The sequence below is a fragment of the Lissotriton helveticus genome, chromosome 10 (genome assembly GCF_964261635.1).
Source record: "Lissotriton helveticus chromosome 10, aLisHel1.1, whole genome shotgun sequence".
In the NCBI taxonomy this organism is placed as follows: Eukaryota; Metazoa; Chordata; class Amphibia; order Caudata; family Salamandridae; genus Lissotriton; species Lissotriton helveticus.
This window is the reverse complement of record NC_136071.1, coordinates 438,843,590-438,870,100: the sequence shown is the minus strand read 5'-3', so window position 1 is coordinate 438,870,100 and position 26,511 is coordinate 438,843,590. Positions and strand designations below refer to the sequence as shown.

Here is a 26,511-nt window from a genome sequence, read left to right as displayed (position 1 = left end):
TACCGTCCTCGATGTCTGATACGCGGGCCTCAACTACGTCAAGCCGCCTGTCATGTACTTGAATCTTGGCGCCCAGGGTCTCAAGGTTCCTGTCAAGGGCGTCAAATCTCCCATCCAGCGCTCTAAAGCCTGCTCTAATCTCCTCCAACAGGAAGGCAGTTGGGGCAGAGGGGACATCAACGCGATCTGCGCCATACCCACCCTCCGCCATGCCAGCGCAGTCCTCTGGGGTCCTGTCAGCAAGCTTCTCAAAAGGGAGGGTCCTCTGCTTCGGATCCTTGCGGCCCATGCTGCGGCGCAGCGAAATGTAGGTAGCAGACGAAGCCCGACCCCAGTCGTTAACAGTAGAGAGGCTAGGGGCCCAGACCAAGAGCCAGCAGCACCGGAGTGAGACGGAGGGCACGCAGGGCCCCTGGTGGGGACGGCGAGGACCCCAGGCTCTTACGAAACGCACAGTCCAAGGAGCATGTGAAGCATGTAGAGCCCTAACACGTCTGGGAGGCAGCAGAGGCAACACTGGCCACCAGAAATACACTATGATCCCCACCGCTTGGGACAATAGCACAGTCAGTTAGTTCAAGTCGTGGGAGACTGGCGCGGAAATGAAGCTGGGTGAAGGTCAAAGTAAGTGGGTTATGGTGAGGCAGAGCGACTCCAGATGGGGCCCGGGGAAAACCAAAGTGCGGTGATGCGCTCCGACAGGAAGCCCAGAATCCGAAGAGCAGGATGGTGAATGGTCAGGGCGTCTGAGCTGGACTTCGCAGTAGCCCAGGAACACTCAAAACACGACCATCAAGCCGCGCCACAGACAGGACCGCCCGGTGGAGGGCCACAACCCAATGCAGGGAAGAACCTGAAGCAAGTGGAAGGTGACGGCCAGATGCCAGATCGCAGTGGGAGTCTGCGTCGCCCCAATGTAGGGTGCAATGAGGCCGCAGGTCTCAACTGTAGAAGAGGGCAAGGGCACCAGCACGGAAGGGTCCCCTGGCCCCCGGCGGCAGTTCAGGTGGCCTGATGCAGAGGACAGCAGTGCGGGGACAACCGGATGTGGGGAGCGACGGGATCACCCCTCTTCCGAAACCGCGCCTGCAAGCGATCAGGTGGTCACCTCCCAGGCCCACTCGCGGGCCTTGTGCCCGCGTTGCCATAGGGAGAATCCAGGGGGGTAATGGGAGGCCCATGTCCGGCGCAACGTGGCCGCACCCGGGATGAAGAGAGGAGTCAGCGGAGGGGGGGAGGGCGGCAAAAGGGGCCCTCGCCCGGAGCACTCACCGTAGTTGTGAAGACCGCTACAGCCATCCAGCAGACCCAGGTCGTGGCACCCCGTCCATCGGGCCGGGCAGGCCGAGGAAAAGTACGAGGTCCGGCGACGCTCCGCCCCCTCCTCCTCCAATCGACAGTCTCTCAGGAACAGGAATGCCAAACCCGGGGAAAGTGCGATCGGCGGGGACTCTGCATGGTCAGCCGGCAGTAGACGTCCAGTATGAGGTGATTATAGCAGCATTTCATGGGGATATCGCTGCAGAGCCGGGGAAGTTCGATGGGGCTTCAGTGCTGCATGGCCATATTGGTTGCCAGCCTGGCCACGCCCCCCTGTCTGGGAACTCTTGAACCTGCTTTACCTTGATTGAAGGAAGAAAGGCCAGAATGCCGTCCCATCCCAGAAGAGACAAATCTTGAACTACTGTGTGGGCTGGTTGGTGAAGGGAGAGGGCTCTGCTACTGACCCAATCACAGTTCGTTAACCACCACTGCAGATCTTTTGCAGTTCCTTTCGAGATCTGGACCATGTTGGAGAGATTCCATTGATGCTGCACACTAGAACTTCAAATCCCACATATTCCAGCGGACATGTGTCACAAAAAGGATGCAGGAGGCCACGAGGCCCAGCAGCCTCAGTCAGTCTCCCCGAAACGCAGGATAGGGGCTGAAACATTAGTATCATATCCTGAATATCCTGGACTCGTCCTCTGATCTCCACCTTTCCCAGATGGCCAACCCATCCCAGAAGTGACGCACCTTTCACTATTGTGTGGTCTGGTTGGGGAAGGGAGAGGGGTCTGCCTCTGTCCCAATCGCATTCGGTTAGCCACCACTGCAGGTCCTGTGCAATTCTCTCCGTGATCTGGACCCTGTTGGAGAGATTCCACTGAGGCTGCACCAACTGGAACTTCAAGTTCCACTGCAGAGTCTGCATATGCCATCTGGTATGTGTCACTAACAGGTTGCAGGAGGCTATGAGGCCCAGCAGCCTCAGAGTCATTGTCACCGAAATCTAGGATAGAGGCTGAAACATTGGTCTCATAGCCTGAATATGCTGGACTCGCCGTCTAGGAGTTTAGGCCCGAAACTGCACTGTGTCCAGAACTGGTCCAAGGAAAGAGAGCGTCTGAAAGGGAGTCAAGGGGTGACTTTGTCACATTGATAGTGAACACCAGCAAATGCAGGAGGCTTGCCTTGATCTGCAGGTGGGAGACAACAGCTTGGGGGGAGGGCTCACCTTCAGCAGCCAGTAGTCGAGATAGAGTAAGTCTTGCACCTCTAATTTACATACATGAGCTGTGACCACCATCATCACCTTGGTGAACACCCGAGGGGCGCTGGGAAGGCCAAAAGTGAGCACAGTTAACTGGAAATGCTCATGGTCTACCGTAAACTGCAGGTAGCGCCGATGGGCAGGCAGGACCTGAATGTGGAAATAGGCATCCTGCAAGTCCAACTCTAGCATACAGTCTCTCTGGTCCAGAGCAGACAAGACGTGAGCTAGAGTGAGTATCTTGAATTTTTACTTTTTGAGGAAGTAGGTGAGGGCTCACAGAGGGCTCACAGATCTAGGATAAATCGCAGGCCATTTTCTGACTGAAGATGGTCTGACCCGACCTCTGGCCCCCAGACTCATGAGGTTCGAAGCATGGCTGAAAGCCCCTTCTGTAACCACGAAAGGGGTGAAAGGGAGATGGGGAACATGTGTCCACTAAGAAGCCCAAAGACTTGGCCATAGCCCGTGAGTTCTTAAAGCGCTCCAGCGCCATGCCTTCCTTGTCTACGATGAGACAGGTGCAATCAAAGGGCATGTCCATGAAAGAGGCCTGGACATCCCTTGAAAAGATAGAAGTTCTCAACCAGACATTGCATCAAATAGCCATCGTCAACAAAATCGCTCTGTCCACCTAGTCGGTTGTGTCCAGACCACAACGATTGACAAACTTTGCCGCATCTTTCCCCTTCCAATGCTGCTTGGAAGAGGATGGCCTGGGCCTCCTCCGGGACCTGTGGCAGCACTTGTGCAACTGTTTCTGTAGGAAAGGGCCTCTTTTGGACATGGTTAGCCCCCACTTTTTGCCTGGAAAATGATGTAATTTCGACTGAAAGTGCACAGGGTCCCTGCCAACCAGTTCCCCTGTGCCAGAGTTCTTTCCCTGAACTGTACTTTTTGTTCACCAACTGGCATAACTTCAGTACACCTTGTAAATGGAACTTCTGGAACCTGGAGGCATTGGCACTGGAGAAGGACCCGTAGGGCAGTAGCACAAATTCTGCCACCTAAGGGTCCCCTCACTAAGGCCATGCACACTGCCATTGTAGGCTGTGTGCCTTGGTGCCGACAAAACCTAAGAGTCGACATGGCACACATCCCTGTCTGCCATGCCCACGGACACTGCATGGGATATAGTTAAGACACCCGTAAGTCAAGGTACACTATATCTCCTGTGAGGACATATCTGCATGAGCAGATATGCTCCTGCAATTTCCATGTTGATTCTTGGATATTATAAGTGAACAGGGAATCTATAGTGAGTAAATGGGCTGGACACTCATCATTACAAGTGCCCTAGCTCCATGATGGCTTCACTGTGTTATGGGATGTTTGGTACCAAACATTTCGTCTTAATAAACCTACACTGATTCCAGTGTCAGATTTATTAATAATTGCACCCCTTACAGTTATCCTCTGAAACCTACCAACCCTTAGTGTGGTCACGGACTGGTCTAAACCAGCCTGTCACCACCAGACAGAGTTCTGAACTCAAGGGGTGAGTACCTGCGCGCTCAGAGGTCGAGAACAATGCCTGTCCAAGGCGGAGGTGTTCACACCTCCCCCTGTCAGGAACAGCCATCTGTGAGGTTAGCTTCAAAGGCCTTGCCACCTTTGAAACGTGGCCCCAGCCTCTCTTGATAGAAGGAGCTGGCCACCCTCCAGCCTACACCCCTTTTGGCAGGAATACAGGCGGGAAAACAAAGAACGAATGGGAGATGTGCCCCCCTCGGCCAACTCCACCCTTCAGGTGCTGGAGGTGAGGTAAAGCACTTTTTCCAGTGGCCACCATCTTGAAGATGGTGGGACTTCTCCAATCAGGGCCAGGGCTATGTTCCCCTTCTCTTAATCACAAAGAGCCCTACCAAGACAAGACGCATCAAAGATTTAGACCAAACAGGGGATCTGATATGTAAACAAAAATCTAGAATCCCTTAACGTGTGATTTAACACTGTACCCAAGGTCAAGATGCATAGATTTATAAAAATGGAAAAGCACAGGTCCCTGTACATTGACACCCAAAAATTAAAGTGAGAACAGAGAGAGTGCCTCACGGTAGCAACACCCGAGGGGGTTCCTGGTTAGCAATCACCAGTTTACCCACTTCTCATCATTGGTCACTCTCTCTGGGTGAAGAAAAAGGAGACACAAACAGACATGAATATGTGCACAAATAAAAATAGTGACAAATATACCAATAATAGACAATTACCAACACTTATTGTGCAAATAGTAATACCAAGACCCCATAGAAGATGAACCAAGAAGATAGGTTCCAAACAGGAATAAAAATGAAGAGGTTTGCTAGCTATCTATCTTTATTCTGGTGCTGCAACCCTTCAATTAAAAATGGTTAGTTATATACCATCGTTATTTGTTTGCTGCCGACAGACCTAGAGGGGTTGAATGAGAATATTGAGTGGAATAAAGTAAGCAGGAGGTGAACCCCTCGTTAGGAGTATGAAACCTGTAGGGAGCTCTGCCTGTTGGCGGACCCACTAGATAGATAGTATTCTTGAGTACTGGGTCCCGCTCACCACCCCTGCGAAGTAAGATATCTGTATGTGGGAGGGTCCAGCATAATTCATGTTTCTTCCTTCCCCCTTTCTGTTTTTCGAGCTAGTGTACCGAGCTGCCCACTTATTTGTGCACATATTCATGTCTGTTTGTGTCTCCTTTTTCTTCACCCAGAAAGAGTGACCAATGATGAGAAGTGGGTAAACTGGTGATTGCTAACCAGGAACCCCCTCGGGTGTTGCTACCGTGAGGCACTCTCTCTGTTCTCACTTTAATTTTTGGGTGTCAATGTACAGGGACCTGTGCTTTTCCATATTTATAAATTTATGCATCATGACCTTGGGTACAGTGTTAAATCACACGTTAAGGGATTCTAGATTTTTGTTTACATATCAGATTCCCCGTTTGGTCTAAATGTTTGATGCGTCTTGTCTTGGTAGGCCTCTTTGTGATTAAGAGTTGTTTGAGTGGGGGGCGGCTCTACCAGGCACTTTCCCCCTACACCCCTAGATTTTGAGGAATATAGTACGGCGGCTCAGCCGTGAGGGTTTACCTTTTTAGCGATTAATATTTTTGCTTTTGGAGTCAGCGGCTTTGATTTCACAGGGTGATCCCCTTACTTCATTATAACTTTTCCGCCACGCATTAATTGACAGGCTTAACTGTTGTTCTTTACGCCTGAGCATTCCACCAGTATTTTGGGGATGAACTGCTTGGCATTTACAGATGAACAGATCGCCCTTATACTGTCTGGTCCTTCATTATTACCTGATGCTCCTCTGACTACTGAGGGAACGGCCAGAGAGGAGTTGGATAAATTAAGTACCCTAAAAAAACGCCAAATACAGGTAGCCCTACATGGGGCCCTTATGACCGAATATTTACGAGCAGGCGCTTCCCCTCCCAGTCTGATCATGCGATTGGAACCCAAAATTTTCCTTGAGGATAAACGATTCCGGGTGGATTGGAGCTTTATAGCCAACACATGCACCAGGGATTGGCTTATCCTCACAATCAATATTGCAAAACGCCTAAGTGAGGCACTCCTGAAAAAAATTCTGGAACTAGAGGAAAGCCTAAATACCAATACAGCACTCACTGATGCCACGGACCAACAGGATCGAATCCAGGGTGACTTGGCAGAATACAAAGCATATATGGTTAACCAGAAAATTAAGGGGTTAAAGAAAAATCTTGATCGTTACTCACACCCTTGGGCATTTCCTTACGTTGAGGACGAATATTACGAGAAACCAGCAGAGCTACCCAGGGGCCAATTTCAACAAAGACAAGGTCAATACTCCCAGAGAGGAGGACAGAGAGGTAATAGACGCACACCTAACAACTGGCGTTTTGATAATACAGTAGTGAGGACGAGGAAGTCCCAGATCGCCAGACGGCACCATCTAACAACAGGGTGAACTTTGCCCCTGAGAATAGATCTGACGAACATTTGGGGGTCCTGTTGAGGGCTTTTTTAGGACAAACCCCGCGAGGGGGGGGCAGAGCCCAGGCACAGAGGGGACGAGGCAGAGGGGGAGCGCAAGCAACATGACAGACACACTCACCACGCATTACACGGAGCAGAGGCAGATCTTTCCAGAACAAGGGTCAGAAGACCTAGGACAAACTACTTGCAGCACTGATATTGTAGTTAATCTGTCCTCGTATGAACTCACATCATCAGAACGTGGAGTGCTCAATAAAGGTCTTGGGTTTGTACCCACACCCAGACAGGATTCCTTTTTGTGCAGGACTGAAATTTCTGAAATGATGAGGAAGATTAAGCTTCTTAAATTCTTTGTTGAGAAAGAAAAAACTCCCTTATCAGTGTTTGACACCAACTTGCACTGTCCGTCGAATTTTTGCCCACCCACCGCTCTCCTCGGTCCGGAGACTGCGGTGTTTGAACAACGAGTTCTACATGAGATAGAATCCCTAGAGAAGCAGCAGGAGCGTCAACAGTGTCATAACATGACCAAGGACGATTGGTTGACAGTTAGAGCTCTTCAACAGAACATGGCCATCACTATCAAGCCAGCCGACAAGGGCGGAGCCGTAGTCGTGCTTAATACACATGATTACGAAGCGGAAATATTTAAACTATTGGAAGTTCGCACTAATTACCATCCCCTTGTGAGAGACCCTACTCCCAAACTTGCTGAAACTATTAAGGACATGGTGGCGGAGGCTGTGGCAAAGGAGTGGATCACCTCAAAGGAGGCGGACTTTATTATTATTATTTTTTTTAAATCTTTTTTATTGAAGAAGACAAGAGGGAATGTTACATATATCGGGTGTCATACGATAGAATGCAGTACAACGGTAGATGATGCGAGTAGGCCAATGCAGAGAAATAAATTCACAATAGTATACAACTTCAACATAGTTATGTATACGAGAAGAGAAAGTACGATTGACAATCCCGCTAAGCTACAGTCTGCAAGGCACCTCCACCCATGATTCAGGATAATTCAAACCCAAGTAGACACCCAGAAAAGTAAGAAAGATCGATGCAGGATAAACGACCCACCTCTCGTAAAAGGGAAAGAAGAAGAAAAAAAAGGCCATAGAACTAAACAAAGGCAAAATAAAAAAACCCTCCCCAATCCCCCCACCCTGCACCCCTGCAATGGCTACGGCCTGACCCCACTAGCAGTGTGCCTGTCGCCCCGGAACTGGACCTAAAAGTAGGAAAAAAGTGGAGGAGGAAATGTCAAACAGGCCCCCGGTCTCCCTTACCCCCCGCCAGAAGCGACCCACCCCTTCACATATTCAAAAACAATATAATGCTACGATTAAAATCCAACAGGGGGAGTTCGTGAGAACCACCCGACTCCTGCGCCCATTATAGGTTACCAGTCCCGTATCAAATGAGGACATTTTTCAAACCCAGATAGTCAAATTCAACCCTGGCCACTCCGATTTTTCATGCGAGCCCCATCCGCTCGAACCACCATCTCAATAGGAGAAGTAAAACGTTCAAAAGATTCAAAGTCACTATGAAAGGATCGAAACCAGGATATCAGTTCACAGAGTCCAAAAGTCAAACGGAGTCCAGTGTCTACCAAATATAGGTCACCAGAACGTATTCGGACCACTTGGGAGGAGAAGGGTGATGAGTCAATCCAACAGTCATTGTGAAGCTTGCTCCGGAATACAGGAACGTCTATATCCATCTTGGGCGGTATCGGCATAGAACATGACGAGCTTTTGGTAGTCCCGGGCTCGCCAACTGCTGTTTGGGAGCCGACAAAGAATACCATCTCTGAATTCAGCACGGGGCCCTTTGTCTCTGGTATATCTTGCTCCGCGGGTAAAACAGCTTGTTCCAGTACTATCGTAGGGTCATAGTCCGGTCTCAGGCAAATGATGTCGGATGTTACAACCATTTTTCGGATGGTGGCGGCGACCCACAAGTGGAGCTCCCCAATGGCGGCCATTACGGTGTGCAGCGACGGCGTAAATTCAACTCGCTCCATCTCCTCTCACGAAGCAACAGTGCAGATACTCGAACCCCGGAGGTCGACTACTCCGGGGCACCAGGCACAGGCGAGTCTGACAACAACTGCAGGCACTCTCAAAATCGCAATCTCAACACCGTCGCTGCCAGCGAGGATTCAGGCCCGTCGTCCTCGGGGGCCCAGCGGGGTCCCCGGGCGGCGGTCCCGGGACCACGGCAGCTGGTGCGCCACGTCGCCGCAGCTTCAAGATCAAACGGCCACAGTACCACCATCCAAAACGGTCAGGATACACTCCACCTCGGGAGACCGGACGCTACCCACGTCCCGCGGCCGATGTTGTTCAACTCCAACCCGGATGGGTTAGAAATCGAGGCCCCACGCTGGGTTAGGCCGAGAATGGAACACAGCGTATCTTCATTATTCGAGAAGATGGAAAACTCGGGATTGCACCTTTAGACTCAGTAACACATCAGCTACACGGGAGTCCGGTGCGAATTCAGGATAATCGTCAGGATTTGCAGGCCACTGGTGGAGGTCGGCGGAGCCGGGAGCTTACGCGGCCATCTTGGTTGCTAGCGTAGCTCCTCCTCGGCGGACTTTATTATTAACACCAAACCACGAGTGCCTGCATTTTACATCTTGCCCAAAATCCACAAGCCCCAGCGTCCGCCACCTGGTCGCCCCATAGTTTCGGGAATTCAATCCATTCTCGAACCTCTGTCCCAGTTCGCGGACTTCTTTCTCAGGGAAGCGGTGGTTACGCAAAAATCCTACGTACAGGACACTACCGATATTCTTAACATCTTAAAGGATATCATGTTTGACCCAGATCATCAATTTCTGGTGACTATCGACATGGAGTCGTTATACACCAGTATCCCCCGTGGAACCAGGATGGAACCAGGCAATGTCGGGTGCAAACAGGTGAAAAGATGAAGATTGTCTCTGCAGCCACGTGGACACGAAGAGGTCAAGGACGTCCAGGCGTTGGTCACGAGCTGTCCCACGAAGGCTCTAGCTGATGGCGGTGTCAGCTTCTTGATCGGAGCAAACAGGCCTTGGCTAATGCAAGCCACGCAGGAATCGATGCAAGCTTCTCACTCGGACCAGCAAGGTCAGAGCGGGTGCTCCTTTTCAGGGGAGCAAGGGCCAGTCTGGAGCAACCAGACCAGCGGTGTTGTTTGTAGTTTTAGTCGCCAAGATGGCCGCTAGCCACGTGGCAAGTGGCCAGGATGGCGCGTCAAGTGGCAAAGTGCAAAAGGGCCCCACGCAGATCGTGGAGATGCTGGGGGGCTGATCTTCGGTGCAAATGCTGCTCGGTGGTGGGGCTTCTCAAACCCCAAGGCACAGCGTCAAGGGTGCCTCGGGTGCTGCGCAGTCAGCTTCTCGGGGGTCTTTCAAGATGGCCGGTCCCACATCTCTCGGTGCCTCCACGGGTCTCTTCTTTTCAGGGACTGTGGATCAGGCTCTGAGATGTCTGGGAGTCTGGGACTTGTCAGGCTCTGGGCTCGGGCTCCGGCGGGAGGCAGCGGCAAAGCAGACGTCGAGTTGCTGGTTGGTGCCTGTATTCACAGGGTGGTCACTCCTTGGCCACAAGGGAGATTCTCTTCAGTCTTCTGTGCAGCAGAATGTCGAAGTCCAGTTTTCTTCTTAGTTTCAAGTCGAGTTCAAGATGATCTGAAGTCTTGGGACACAGCTCCTACTCTTATTCCAAATCTAGGGGCCGGATTACCTGCTAGGTCCCACCTCTGGGTGGGACCAGGAAGGGGGGGTGGTTACACCCCCTTTCCTTTGTCCAGCTTCGCGCCAAGACTGGGGCTGGAGAGCCCCAGCACCGGTTTGAACTGGCATATGCACAGGGACACCTTGTGTGCCCCAGGCATGTCTGATTCTATTCAGCCCTGTCCTACCCAATACACAAAATCCTGTCTGGGGTGGTGCTAGCACCTCCCAAGGCAGGAAACCCTTTGCCCAAGCCTCCCTCGCTGGAAGGACTCCCAGCAGCAGGAGGTCAGACTTGTGTCTGTGGTGGCAGCATCCATTTTGTGATGCTGAGGCTCACGTTTAACTTTAACCGGGGTTCAGGTTAGGTACATGTCGTTTCCTTCTAGAAGGGTGGAATGCTAACCCCGTCGCCAGAACTGGCGAGGGGGTAGTATTCCCATTCGTTTGATACCTTACTCGACATGTTTTGATACAGCCAAACCAAAGATAGCATTTAACCGCGAGGTTCATAATGCACTTAAGAGTATATGGTATGGCAGTATCATAGAACAGCTAAAGGACTTGGTTCCGAAAGCTGCAGACAGGCTCAGCTCATGCCAGAGCACCATCTCACATATTTCCAAGCAATCTGCCTCCAGGATTGAAGAGGCCTTCCATAGGAGTGGCTGATAGGAACATATGTGTCCATTTTAGGTTAGATATAGGCATACTATACCTAAGTACGGGGTGATTACACCGACTTACCCCAGCTGAGTGATCAGCCAGTTGTGTCAAATATGGAGGCCAGGCCAGGAGTGGCACAATACGTGCTGCAGCCCCTGGTAGGCCTTGGAAGCACCTATGCCCTGGGTACCTGGGGTACACTGGTTCAGGGGCCAATAAGGTGAACCAGTTCCAATTTCGTAATGCACCTAATGTGCATTGGCATTAATTTAGAGAGAGAACAGCAGGCTGTGGGTCTGATTAGCAGGCCCACAGCCACATTAAGTCATAAACCAGTGAAGCAAAAAGCAAAATTTCGGGGTGACCATAGGATAGCAGACCCTACTCTCCTACACAATGCTTCTCCAAAGTCACAAGGTCTCTGTGTGCATCAAGGAAAGAAAGAAGGAATCTCCCTTGGAGTGAAGTAGTCACTCCCCTTCATCGCAGGCACCTCAATGATGATGACCGGCGTGTGGACCCTGCTGTCCGACAGACACTCCAAGGCTCTGCAACACAGGTGGTGGTTTGGTGGCTTTCCAGAGGCCGGACCAGTCTTCTCTGCAGATGGGAAGACTGTAATCCCTCGTGGAGCTGCGGGCACTGCGTCTGTCTCTCGTTGCCAAGGCTAGTTGACTCTCCAATCGGAAGATCTCAGAGCTCCAAGAAACCCCAAGCAACACACAGCTCCAAGAGCTATTTCCTCCCTGCATCTCCTGCAACGTGGGCCTCCATCTTCAGTGTGCTGCTGGGGCCTCCCTGGGACTCCCTGTGCCTGCTGCCAGAGGGTCCTTCTGGGGTCTCCATCGATTCCTGATGACTCTGTGGCTTGCGGAGGCCTGGCCCTGACTTACCTGTAGTGGGTGTGTCCCTCGGACTTTGCTCGTCCTCTATCCTGCAATTCATCCTGCAACACACCTTTGCGTTTGCCCAGGCTTATTGATGGTCCCGTTTTTCTTTTTTTCTTCTTCTGATTGCTCGCTGGCCACTGACCCTCCTGCAATTTGTCGATCGTCGTGGGACAGCTCGTGGACAGCTCCTGTGATCTTACAGCATCGCCTGGTCTCCAAAACTGCATCTTTAAGGCCTCCGTCCCACAGTGAAGTACCCCCGAGAAGGGCTGGCATTGTGCTCCTGCTCCCCCTGGACGACTACGGGTGGCTTGGACTCTGTTTCCTCTCTCCAAAGGTACTCCTCGTTTGGGATGCATGCCTGGATTCCACCGACATGGTCCATGGGTCATTGTAGCAGCTGGATATCCGAGGTTTCCCATCGACTTCAATGGGAGGTGTCGACACAACTTCACACCTATGCACCCATTCTCCCTGGTGTAGGTATCCTGCTTCTCTGTATATGCACAGGTGGGGATGACCTCCAACCTCCCTAGTTCCAAGGGGTTTCCTTGAGGTCCTCTGGGAAGGGTCCTGTCTGAATCCTCCTAACTCCAACCGCAACTTCCCCCATTCTTCTATGGACACCAACTCGGGGTAACACATCTGCACCCAGAAGCCTAGGGACTCCTAGCTACTTACCTTTGGTGGTTTCGTGCTTACTCTGTCCTGCAGACCCTTGGGTGATAGTCTTGTTTTGATACCCAACTCGCATTCCATTTTCTCAGTATATGGTGTGGCCCCTCCATAGGGGAAAATGTGTTTTATGTGCTTTCCTTACCTGTTTGATGCTACATTTGTTGTGTATTAATATCTCAGGGTGGTAGATATACCAAAGTAGTTTAGCGTTGGTGTGTAATAAACACTACTGTATTTTTCGAACGCTGGTGTTGTTCTTTCTTGTGTAAGCATCACTGACTGACTTATGTGGTAAACGCACCCACTTTACACCCTCCTGGATAAGCCTTAGTTGCTGTCCACCGCTACCCCTTGAAAGCTTTGGTTATCAGGGACCACTTGCACAATCACTAAGTGTTGCCTGGACCAATAGGTGTGCACCATTACTGAGTCAGCCTACCACATCTTTTGCCACGCCGACATGGAGTCAGTGCTCTCTACCAGAGTGGAAAAGCTATTGAAATTTACAAATACACTCTGGCGCCTGGGATATTCTTGTGGAATCTACAAGTAGAAATATACAGCACATAACTATTTTATTAAAAACATTAAGACAAAAAAACAATGTGAAGTAATGAAATATAGAACCAGGATGTCTGAATATTTGAAACAAAAGTCTTGAATCAGGAGCAGGGTTCAGAGGCTCTCACTGGATTCAGAATGTTTCATTTAATTTCAGCTGCGCCGCTGACAGAGCTCAGATGAGCAGACACTTTGGTATCTCCAAGAAGCTTATCGTTAACAAAAATGATTAAAAAATATATTTTGCAGGTGTTCTGTAAGAGGTCCTCAGCTACAGTAAAGTATTCAAGATGTTACGAATCTGGAGGCAGAAACAGTGCAAAAAATATTGTCAGGACAGCCAAGCAAGATTCCAAGCACTCCGCAGCTGCAAGGATCACTGCCATGATCAGCAATCCATATCAAGAGGTGTTATCTTGTACAGGTAAACACAGCAGGCGGTTGGCTTATAAAGCCTTATGATTACTTACACATCAGTCATCTGCCTTGTCATTTCACAGCAGAGGCAAAACAGGTCTAATTGTCAGTTGCTACATAGAAATGTCACCTTGTCAGTACCAATCTCAAGCTTTAGTGGGGTGAGCTACATCCCAGAATTAACTAAAAGCATGTCAAAGATGTAGCAATACAACCTTTTTCACAGAGTACAAAGGTTGCTCTAGGGCAGTATGATACTCCTGACAGTACTGAATTTGATGCATGTTAGACAATGGGAGCGGGACATTAGTTATTGTGAATGGTTGGTCTCAAAGTAGCTGGTTAATGTTATCCCAGGTTCATAGTGTAAGGACACCTAACAGGTAATAGAGCACTTCATAAGTTTTTAGATTTTTTTAAATGATGCATAATAATGTTTCACACAGGAAATATTTTAAAATATATTGTACCTTGTTTCTGTGGCCGCTGATCAAACGGATGCTATTGTTCTCCACCCAATTTATGTACCAAAGGGTTCCAGCAGTTGTGCCTACAATTCCCATATCCATTAAATCATCAAAGGAGGCACTGACCAAAGTTCCATCTAGAATCATCTCATGTTCTAAAAGGACTGAGCTGGACCTGGAGGGCAGACAGTGAAGCGAAGAGGCAGTCAGAATAGGCTAAGTTGAGGAGAAAGTAAACTTGTCGTCAAAACTAAGTAAAGCACATGGGGTGTTCCTTAGTAATAAGTGTCTGAGTGTCCCACATTGGACTCTGAACTATATTCCCAAAAGAAAATGAGCATGCAACCATAACAAGAATGACAATTCCTAAATTCCCTTTTCCAGTCAACCCCTTACCCGCTTTAAGCTAACAAAGTGTATGAACACTTCATCTGGAATATGCATCTGGGATTTATTTACTCTCAACTCCTTGCTACTTTAAGAAGCTACTGTTAGTATTCTAGCAGGTCACATTACTCAATTGGGACAATTTCTTGAAGCAGTTGAAAAGACCCGATAAAAGAAGAAGTTACTCAGCTTCAGAAACAATATTTCTGGTAGGTGCATAACTATAAAAGTACAACAAAAAACAAGAGCCCTACTCGAACGTGTGGGCTAATCCTCCCATTAGAAAAAGCAAAAAAGCTTTTTTATAGTATAACCCTGATACACCAGGGTTACCCCTTGGTGGCATGTTTCATCACTGGGTTCTTCCTGTTCCGCTGCGGAAGAAGGCGCGCTGCTACCTGTGTGTTACACTAGAGCACTGTGTCTAACCACAAAATGATGGATGATAGGGGTTTGAGGGGTTCTACTCTGGTAGGAAAAACTGTAATTATTCAGTCCTAGGCAGTAGGATTAAAATATGTGAAGAAAAGGTATAAAGTATCCTTGGGTTTAATGACCCTGTTTTCTTCCCTAAAACTTGGTCTACATGTTTCTGCCACCCTACCCTGTGGCTTTCATCAGGACCATGAATCTCACTCCCTGAGACCACTCCTTATTTTTACAATAATATAAGCGCAAAGTGTTATATCATCATACATTCTACATGCAAATATAAATCATACACCTACTTGGTATTTGTTACGAAATATATAAAGAAACACTAATAATGCTTCACAGGTACCACGGTGACGAGGCAAGCCTGTTATCACACTTTCTTCAAGGTCTCACCTGGTTTAATAATCTAGACTTGCGTCACCGGTACCCGCAAGCATACCTATAACACAGATGAACTACCTTATGAATACTCCTTCCAGACTTCAGCCTGGTTGGGTAACTTTTCCCCCAGTAATAACTCTCCAGGGCCGCCAGGTGGCGCTACGCGGCACAAGGTGTGACACCATCTCTGGACATGACATCACCAGGGTATATCGGATACTAACTGGAGTGCTGGCATTGGTTTCTGGAATTTTTTCAGCACCCCATAAAAGCCTGGGGAGAGGAATCAAGACAGGGGAGTAACAGTAACAAATACAGCCATAATATGTTTACATACTTTTGAATATTATTAATCATGGCATTCGCTTATTAGAGAGACCAGTGAGGAATCAATGGATGGTTTTGTATTCACCAGAAATATTGTTACTAAAAGGTAAATAACTTTCTTTTGATGCAAAGTGCATACCACAAATTCCTCACCTTATGAATGAATCCCAAAGCAGTACCTGCCTGGGACAAGAGACTGAGTATTGAAGATTAACCAAAAAAATCATGCAACACAGCTTGGCTAAAGGTACTTATAACAGTGTGCCTGAGATGTGTGGCAGTAGTGCACGGCAAATGTGTGCAAGAATAACAAAGGTGATCCAAGCAGATGTTGGCAAACAAGATGCCTCTGGAAAGGGCCTTAGAAGCAGCCACGCCCCTCGATGAAAGAGCAGGAATGCCCTTAGAAAGGGCTTCTATGGCCAGGGTATAGCAGATTAGGTGAGCTTCTAGCGTCCCACTAGCTGGTCTGCCATTTTGGGTGTTCAGAAAAATGTGCTACGCCCGTCCTACATTTTCATAGGACAGTGCTCCACGGACATGTGAATTTTTTACCTTTATAAGATCACAAGTCTCTGCCTTAAACTCTTTTCAAAATCATACAAAATGGCATTCCTTTAATTACCCTTGATCAATGATAGTGGTTTTTACCTTCTTCTCAAAGTGTCTCTGAAGTGAACTCTTTTACTGCCTACACATTTCACAAGATACTTATTGATCAATTTATACTTTGCAAAAAACACAGTTGATGGACAGAATGTAGAACAATGTCATACATTCACCCCAGTACAAGGATCTGGGCCTAAATCCATCGTTTTTTTGCACTCCACACCACCCTGGGTTAGACACTGGCTATATGCAAATCAGCTCTGACCCTGTGCCTCATGGGAACAGTCCAGTCCGAACTACCAAGCCATGTCTTTCCCAGACCGGAATCAAGCATCCAAGGACCGGTTTCTGGCTATCAGCCTTCATTCAGCCTGGATAGCTTGACTCCAGTGGTGTGGAGAGCCTGGGACTCACGTCTGAGCATACCCAGCCCACTCGGGGTGAAAATTGCAAAAAACACAGTTGATGGACAGAATGTAGAACAATGTCATACATTCGCCCCAGTACAAGGATCTGGGCCTAAATCCATCGTTTTTTGCTCTCCACACCATGCTGGGTTAGACACTGGCTATATGCAAATCAGCTCTGACCCTGTGCCTCATGGGAACAGTCCAGTCCGAACTACCAAGCCATGTCTTTCCCAGATCCGAATCAAGCATCCAAGAACCGGTTTCTGGCTATCAGCCTTCATTCAGCCTGGATAGCTTGACTCCAGTGGTGTGGAGCAAAAACAACAGGTGATGGACAGAATGCAGAACAATGTCATACATTCACCCCAGTACAGAGATCTGGGCCTAAATCCATCATTTTTTTGCTCACCATGCCTTTCCAGTTTGAACCCAGCTATATGCAAATCAGTCTTGACCCTGTGCCCCATGGGAACAGTCCAGCCCGAACTGCCAAGCCAGGTCCTCCCTGGACTGGAAACAAGCATCCAAGGACCGGTTTCGGGCTTTCAGCCCTCATCAGCCTGGATAGCTTGATTCCAGTGGCATGGAGAGCACGGGACTCACGTCTGAGCATACCCGTCCCACTCGGGGTGACAGAGCAAAAACAACAGGTGATGGACAGAATGCAGAACAATGTCATACATTCACCCCAGTACAGAGATCTGGGCCTAAATCCATCATTTTTTTGCTCACCATGCCTTTCCAGTTTGAACCCAGCTATATGCAAATCAGTCTTGACCCTGTGCCCCATGGGAACAGTCCAGCCCGAACTGCCAAGCCAGGTCCTCCCTGGACTGGAAACAAGCATCCAAGGACCGGTTTCGGGCTTTCAGCCCTCATCAGCCTGGATAGCTTGATTCCAGTGGCATGGAGAGCACGGGACTCACGTCTGAGCATACCCGTCCCACTCGGGGTGACAGAGCAAAAACAACAGGTGATGGACAGAATGCAGAACAATGTCATACATTCACCCCAGTACAGAGATCTGGGCCTAAATCCATCATTTTTTTGCTCACCATGCCTTTCCAGTTTGAACCCAGCTATATGCAAATCAGTCTTGACCCTGTGCCCCATGGGAACAGTCCAGCCCGAACTGCCAAGCCAGGTCCTCCCTGGACTGGAAACAAGCATCCAAGGACCGGTTTCGGGCTTTCAGCCCTCATCAGCCTGGATAGCTTGATTCCAGTGGCATGGAGAGCACGGGACTCACGTCTGAGCATACCCGTCCCACTCGGGGTGACAGAGCAAAAACAACAGGTGATGGACAGAATGCAGAACAATGTCATACATTCACCCCAGTACAGAGATCTGGGCCTAAATCCATCATTTTTTTGCTCACCATGCCTTTCCAGTTTGAACCCAGCTATATGCAAATCAGTCTTGACCCTGTGCCCCATGGGAACAGTCCAGCCCGAACTGCCAAGCCAGGTCCTCCCTGGACTGGAAACAAGCATCCAAGGACCGGTTTCGGGCTTTCAGCCCTCATCAGCCTGGATAGCTTGATTCCAGTGGCATGGAGAGCACGGGACTCACGTCTGAGCATACCCGTCCCACTCGGGGTGACAGAGCAAAAACAACAGGTGATGGACAGAATGCAGAACAATGTCATACATTCACCCCAGTACAGAGATCTGGGCCTAAATCCATCATTTTTTTGCTCACCATGCCTTTCCAGTTTGAACCCAGCTATATGCAAATCAGTCTTGACCCTGTGCCCCATGGGAACAGTCCAGCCCGAACTGCCAAGCCAGGTCCTCCCTGGACTGGAAACAAGCATCCAAGGACCGGTTTCGGGCTTTCAGCCCTCATCAGCCTGGATAGCTTGATTCCAGTGGCATGGAGAGCACGGGACTCACGTCTGAGCATACCCGTCCCACTCGGGGTGACAGAGCAAAAACAACAGGTGATGGACAGAATGCAGAACAATGTCATACATTCACCCCAGTACAGAGATCTGGGCCTAAATCCATCATTTTTTTGCTCACCATGCCTTTCCAGTTTGAACCCAGCTATATGCAAATCAGTCTTGACCCTGTGCCCCATGGGAACAGTCCAGCCCGAACTGCCAAGCCAGGTCCTCCCTGGACTGGAAACAAGCATCCAAGGACCGGTTTCGGGCTTTCAGCCCTCATCAGCCTGGATAGCTTGATTCCAGTGGCATGGAGAGCACGGGACTCACGTCTGAGCATACCCGTCCCACTCGGGGTGACAGAGCAAAAACAACAGGTGATGGACAGAATGCAGAACAATGTCATACATTCACCCCAGTACAGAGATCTGGGCCTAAATCCATCATTTTTTTGCTCACCATGCCTTTCCAGTTTGAACCCAGCTATATGCAAATCAGTCTTGACCCTGTGCCCCATGGGAACAGTCCAGCCCGAACTGCCAAGCCAGGTCCTCCCTGGACTGGAAACAAGCATCCAAGGACCGGTTTCGGGCTTTCAGCCCTCATCAGCCTGGATAGCTTGATTCCAGTGGCATGGAGAGCACGGGACTCACGTCTGAGCATACCCGTCCCACTCGGGGTGACAGAGCAAAAACAACAGGTGATGGACAGAATGCAGAACAATGTCATACATTCACCCCAGTACAGAGATCTGGGCCTAAATCCATCATTTTTTTGCTCACCATGCCTTTCCAGTTTGAACCCAGCTATATGCAAATCAGTCTTGACCCTGTGCCCCATGGGAACAGTCCAGCCCGAACTGCCAAGCCAGGTCCTCCCTGGACTGGAAACAAGCATCCAAGGACCGGTTTCGGGCTTTCAGCCCTCATCAGCCTGGATAGCTTGATTCCAGTGGCATGGAGAGCACGGGACTCACGTCTGAGCATACCCGTCCCACTCGGGGTGACAGAGCAAAAACAACAGGTGATGGACAGAATGCAGAACAATGTCATACATTCACCCCAGTACAGAGATCTGGGCCTAAATCCATCATTTTTTTGCTCACCATGCCTTTCCAGTTTGAACCCAGCTATATGCAAATCAGTCTTGACCCTGTGCCCCATGGGAACAGTCCAGCCCGAACTGCCAAGCCAGGTCCTCCCTGGACTGGAAACAAGCATCCAAGGACCGGTTTCGGGCTTTCAGCCCTCATCAGCCTGGATAGCTTGATTCCAGTGGCATGGAGAGCACGGGACTCACGTCTGAGCATACCCGTCCCACTCGGGGTGACAGAGCAAAAACAACAGGTGATGGACAGAATGCAGAACAATGTCATACATTCGCCCCAGTACAAGGATCTGGGCCTAAATCCATCGTTTTTTGCTCTCCACACCATGCTGGGTTAGACACTGGCTATATGCAAATCAGCTCTGACCCTGTGCCTCATGGGAACAGTCCAGTCCGAACTACCAAGCCATGTCTTTCCCAGATCCGAATCAAGCATCCAAGAACCGGTTTCTGGCTATCAGCCTTCATTCAGCCTGGATAGCTTGACTCCAGTGGTGTGGAGAGCCTGGGACTCACGTCTGAGCATACCCAGCCCACTCGGGGTGAAAATTGCAAAAAACACCGTTGATGGACAGAATGTAGAACAATGTCATACATTCACCCCAGTACAAGGATCTGGGCCTAAATCCATCGTTTTTTTGCACTCCACACCACCCTGGGTTAGACACTGGCTATATGCAAATCAGCTCTGACCCTGTGCCTCATGGGAACAGTCCAGTCCGAACTACCAAGCCATGTCTTTCCCAGACCGGAATCAAGCATCCAAGGACCGGTTTCTGGCTATCAGCCTTCATTCAGCCTGGATAGCTTGACTCCAGGTGTGTGGAGAGCCTGGGACTCACATCTGATCATACCCAGCCCACTCGGGGTAAAAATTGCATCAACTGTGTTTTTTGCAATTTTCACCCCGAGTGTGCTGGATATGCTCAGACGTGAGTCCCAGGCTCTCCACACCACTGGAGTCAAGCTATCCAGGCTGAATGAAGGCTGATAGCCAGAAACCGGTCCTTGGATGCTTGATTCCGGTCTGGGAAAGACATGGCTTGGTAGTTCGGACTGGACTGTTCCCATGAGGCACAGGCTCAGAGCTGATTTGCATATAGCCAGTGTCTAACCCAGGGTGGTGTGGAGTGCAAAAAAACGATGGATTTAGGCCCAGATCCTTGTACTGGGGTGAATGTATGACATTGTTCTACATTCTGTCCATCAACTGTGTTTTTTGCAATTTTCACCCCGAGTGGGCTGGGTATGCTCAGACGTGAGTCCCAGGCTCTCCACACCACTGGAGTCAAGCTATCCAGGCTGAATGAAGGCTGATAGCCAGAAACCGGTCCTTGGATGCTTGATTCCGGTCTGGGAAAGACATGGCTTGGTAGTTCGGACTGGACTGTTCCCATGAGGCACAGGGTCAGAGCTGATTTGCATATAGCCAGTGTCTAACCCAGGGTGGTGTGGAGTGCAAAAAAACGATGGATTTAGGCCCAGATCCTTGTACTGGGGTGAATGTATGACATTGTTCTACATTCTGTCCATCAACTGTGTTTTTTGCAATTTTCACCCCGAGTGGGCTGGGTATGCTGAGACGTGAGTCCCAGGCTCTCCACACCACTGGAGTCAAGCTATCCAGGCTGAATGAAGGCTGATAGCCAGAAACTGGTCCTTGGATGCTTGATTCCGGTCTGGGAAAGACATGGCTTGGTAGTTCGGACTGGACTGTTCCCATGAGGCACAGGGTCAGAGCTGATTTGCATATAGCCAGTGTCTAACCCAGGGTGGTGTGGAGTGCAAAAAAACGATGGATTTAGGCCCAGATCCTTGTACTGGGGTGAATGTATGACATTGTTCTACATTCTGTCCATCAACTGTGTTTTTTGCAATTTTCACCCCGAGTGGGCTGGGTATGCTCAGACGTGAGTCCCAGGCTCTCCACACCACTGGAGTCAAGCTATCCAGGCTGAATGAAGGCTGATAGCCAGAAACCGGTCCTTGGATGCTTGATTCCGGTCTGGGAAAGACATGGCTTGGTAGTTCGGACTGGACTGTTCCCATGAGGCACAGGATCAGAGCTGATTTGCATATAGCCAGTGTCTAACCCAGGGTGGTGTGGAGTGCAAAAAAACGATGGATTTAGGCCCAGATCCTTGTACTGGGGTGAATGTATGACATTGTTCTACATTCTGTCCATCAACTGTGTTTTTTGCAATTTTCACCCCGAGTGGGCTGGGTATGCTCAGACGTGAGTCCCAGGCTCTCCACACCACTGGAGTCAAGCTATCCAGGCTGAATGAAGGCTGATAGCCAGAAACCGGTCCTTGGATGCTTGATTCCGGTCTGGGAAAGACATGGCTTGGTAGTTCGGACTGGACTGTTCCCATGAGGCACAGGGTCAGAGGTGATTTGCATATAGCCAGTGTCTAACCCAGGGTGGTGTGGAGTGCAAAAAAACAATGGATTTAGGCCCAGATCCTTGTACTGGGGTGAATGTATGACATTGTTCTACATTCTGTCCATCAACTGTGTTTTTTGCAATTTTCACCCCGAGTGGGCTGGGTATGCTCAGACGTGAGTCCCAGGCTCTCCACACCACTGGAGTCAAGCTATCCAGGCTGAATGAAGGCTGATAGCCAGAAACCGGTCCTTGGATGCTTGATTCCGGTCTGGGAAAGACATGGCTTGGTAGTTCGGACTGGACTGTTCCCATGAGGCACAGGGTCAGAGCTGATTTGCATATAGCCAGTGTCTAACCCAGGGTGGTGTGGAGTGCAAAAAAACGATGGATTTAGGCCCAGATCCTTGTACTGGGGTGAATGTATGACATTGTTCTACATTCTGTCCATCAACTGTGTTTTTTGCAATTTTCACCCCGAGTGGGCTGGGTATGCTGAGACGTGAGTCCCAGGCTCTCCACACCACTGGAGTCAAGCTATCCAGGCTGAATGAAGGCTGATAGCCAGAAACTGGTCCTTGGATGCTTGATTCCGGTCTGGGAAAGACATGGCTTGGTAGTTCGGACTGGACTGTTCCCATGAGGCACAGGGTCAGAGCTGATTTGCATATAGCCAGTGTCTAACCCAGGGTGGTGTGGAGTGCAAAAAAACGATGGATTTAGGCCCAGATCCTTGTACTGGGGTGAATGTATGACATTGTTCTACATTCTGTCCATCAACTGTGTTTTTTGCAATTTTCACCCCGAGTGGGCTGGGTATGCTGAGACGTGAGTCCCAGGCTCTCCACACCACTGGAGTCAAGCTATCCAGGCTGAATGAAGGCTGATAGCCAGAAACCGGTCCTTGGATGCTTGATTCCGGTCTGGGAAAGACATGGCTTGGTAGTTCGGACTGGACTGTTCCCATGAGGCACAGGGTCAGAGCTGATTTGCATATAGCCAGTGTCTAACCCAGGGTGGTGTGGAGTGCAAAAAAACGATGGATTTAGGCCCAGATCCTTGTACTGGGGTGAATGTATGACATTGTTCTACATTCTGTCCATCAACTGTGTTTTTTGCAATTTTCACCCCGAGTGGGCTGGGTATGCTGAGACGTGAGTCCCAGGCTCTCCACACCACTGGAGTCAAGCTATCCAGGCTGAATGAAGGCTGATAGCCAGAAACTGGTCCTTGGATGCTTGATTCCGGTCTGGGAAAGACATGGCTTGGTAGTTCGGACTGGACTGTTCCCATGAGGCACAGGGTCAGAGCTGATTTGCATATAGCCAGTGTCTAACCCAGGGTGGTGTGGAGTGCAAAAAAACGATGGATTTAGGCCCAGATCCTTGTACTGGGGTGAATGTATGACATTGTTCTACATTCTGTCCATCAACTGTGTTTTTTGCAATTTTCACCCCGAGTGGGCTGGGTATGCTCAGACGTGAGTCCCAGGCTCTCCACACCACTGGAGTCAAGCTATCCAGGCTGAATGAAGGCTGATAGCCAGAAACCGGTCCTTGGATGCTTGATTCCGGTCTGGGAAAGACATGGCTTGGTAGTTCGGACTGGACTGTTCCCATGAGGCACAGGATCAGAGCTGATTTGCATATAGCCAGTGTCTAACCCAGGGTGGTGTGGAGTGCAAAAAAACGATGGATTTAGGCCCAGATCCTTGTACTGGGGTGAATGTATGACATTGTTCTACATTCTGTCCATCAACTGTGTTTTTTGCAATTTTCACCCCGAGTGGGCTGGGTATGCTCAGACGTGAGTCCCAGGCTCTCCACACCACTGGAGTCAAGCTATCCAGGCTGAATGAAGGCTGATAGCCAGAAACCGGTCCTTGGATGCTTGATTCCGGTCTGGGAAAGACATGGCTTGGTAGTTCGGACTGGACTGTTCCCATGAGGCACAGGGTCAGAGGTGATTTGCATATAGCCAGTGTCTAACCCAGGGTGGTGTGGAGTGCAAAAAAACAATGGATTTAGGCCCAGATCCTTGTACTGGGGTGAATGTATGACATTGTTCTACATTCTGTCCATCAACTGTGTTTTTTGCAATTTTCACCCCGAGTGGGCTGGGTATGCTCAGACGTGAGTCCCAGGCTCTCCACACCACTGGAGTCAAGCTATCCAGGCTGAATGAAGGCTGATAGCCAGAAACCGGTCCTTGGATGCTTGATTCCGGTCTGGGAAAGACATGGCTTGGTAGTTCGGACTGGACTGTTCCCATGAGGCACAGGGTCAGAGCTGATTTGCATATAGCCAGTGTCTAACCCAGGGTGGTGTGGAGTGCAAAAAAACGATGGATTTAGGCCCAGATCCTTGTACTGGGGTGAATGTATGACATTGTTCTACATTCTGTCCATCAACTGTGTTTTTTGCAATTTTCACCCCGAGTGGGCTGGGTATGCTGAGACGTGAGTCCCAGGCTCTCCACACCACTGGAGTCAAGCTATCCAGGCTGAATGAAGGCTGATAGCCAGAAACTGGTCCTTGGATGCTTGATTCCGGTCTGGGAAAGACATGGCTTGGTAGTTCGGACTGGACTGTTCCCATGAGGCACAGGGTCAGAGCTGATTTGCATATAGCCAGTGTCTAACCCAGGGTGGTGTGGAGTGCAAAAAAACGATGGATTTAGGCCCAGATCCTTGTACTGGGGTGAATGTATGACATTGTTCTACATTCTGTCCATCAACTGTGTTTTTTGCAATTTTCACCCCGAGTGGGCTGGGTATGCTCAGACGTGAGTCCCAGGCTCTCCACACCACTGGAGTCAAGCTATCCAGGCTGAATGAAGGCTGATAGCCAGAAACCGGTCCTTGGATGCTTGATTCCGGTCTGGGAAAGACATGGCTTGGTAGTTCGGACTGGACTGTTCCCATGAGGCACAGGATCAGAGCTGATTTGCATATAGCCAGTGTCTAACCCAGGGTGGTGTGGAGTGCAAAAAAACGATGGATTTAGGCCCAGATCTTGTACTGGGGTGAATGTATGACATTGTTCTACATTCTGTCCATCAACTGTGTTTTTTGCAATTTTCACCCCAAGTGGGCTGGGTATGCTCAGACGTGAGTCCCAGGCTCTCGACACCACTGGAGTCAAGCTATCCAGGCTGAATGAAGGCTGATAGCCAGAAACCGGTCCTTGGATGCTTGATTCCGGTCTGGGACAGACATGGCTTGGTAGTTCGGACTGGACTGTTCCCATGAGGCACAGGGTCAGAGCTGATTTGCATATAGCCAGTGTCTAACCCAGGGTGGTGTGGAGTGCAAAAAAACGATGGATTTAGGCCCAGATCCTTGTACTGGGGTGAATGTATGACATTGTTCTACATTCTGTCCATCAACTGTGTTTTTTGCAATTTTCACCCCGAGTGGGCTGGGTATGCTCAGACGTGAGTCCCAGGCTCTCCACACCACTGGAGTCAAGCTATCCAGGCTGAATGAAGGCTGATAGCCAGAAACCGGTCCTTGGATGCTTGATTCCGGTCTGGGAAAGACATGGCTTGGTAGTTCAGACTGGACTGTTCCCATGAGGCACAGGGTCAGAGCTGATTTGCATATAGCCAGTGTCTAACCCAGGGTGGTGTGGAGTGCAAAAAAACGATGGATTTAGGCCCAGATCCTTGTACTGGGGTGAATGTATGACATTGTTCTACATTCTGTCCATCAACTGTGTTTTTTGCAATTTTCACCCCGAGTGGGCTGGGTATGCTCAGACGTGAGTCCCAGGCTCTCCACACCACTGGAGTCAAGCTATCCAGGCTGAATGAAGGCTGATAGCCAGAAACCGGTCCTTGGATGCTTGATTCCGGTCTGGGAAAGACATGGCTTGGTAGTTCGGACTGGACTGTTCCCATGAGGCACAGGGTCAGAGCTGATTTGCATATAGCCAGTGTCTAACCCAGGGTGGTGTGGAGTGCAAAAAAACGATGGATTTAGGCCCAGATCCTTGTACTGGGGTGAATGTATGACATTGTTCTACATTCTGTCCATCAACTGTGTTTTTTGCAATTTTCACCCCGAGTGGGCTGGGTATGCTCAGACGTGAGTCCCAGGCTCTCCACACCACTGGAGTCAAGCTATCCAGGCTGAATGAAGGCTGATAGCCAGAAACCGGTCCTTGGATGCTTGATTCCGGTCTGGGAAAGACATGGCTTGGTAGTTCGGACTGGACTGTTCCCATGAGGCACAGGGTCAGAGCTGATTTGCATATAGCCAGTGTCTAACCCAGGGTGGTGTGGAGTGCAAAAACACGATGGATTTAGGCCCAGATCCTTGTACTGGGGTGAATGTATGACATTGTTCTACATTCTGTCCATCAACTGTGTTTTTTGCAATTTATACTTTGACCACAAGTGAAGGTAACTGTAGAACCAACCACCTGTCTGATGACCATGGTGAATGAAGTAGATTATTTTGTGGAAGGGCTAGAGGGTGTGACCAGGCCTCTTGTAGGTCCATATAAACATTGCTATCATATTGAGGGGCAAACTCATCACCACCACCACCACCACCACCACCAAAAGGTGGTTGGCTCTGGTGAGAGTCCGATATGAAAGGCTGGTGGAGCAAAGGTGGGAGGCTCCTGGTCAAGACTACTGTTTTGTAAGAGTCATAAT

At 49.6% G+C, this 26,511-nt stretch overlaps 1 protein-coding gene across 2 annotated transcripts in view; it reads right to left on the bottom strand.

Annotated features, from left to right (window-relative positions):
* The window catches only part of LOC144784260 (mitochondrial Rho GTPase 2-like), a 1,917,079-nt gene that overhangs the window by 935,172 nt on the left and 955,396 nt on the right, over positions 1–26,511 (bottom strand). For both annotated transcript variants that reach the window (XM_078662926.1, XM_078662927.1), the window contains exon 36: positions 13,923–14,094. In XM_078662926.1, coding sequence (XP_078519052.1) covers positions 13,923–14,094 — 172 coding nt within the window. The remainder of the gene's footprint in view (positions 1–13,922; positions 14,095–26,511) is intronic.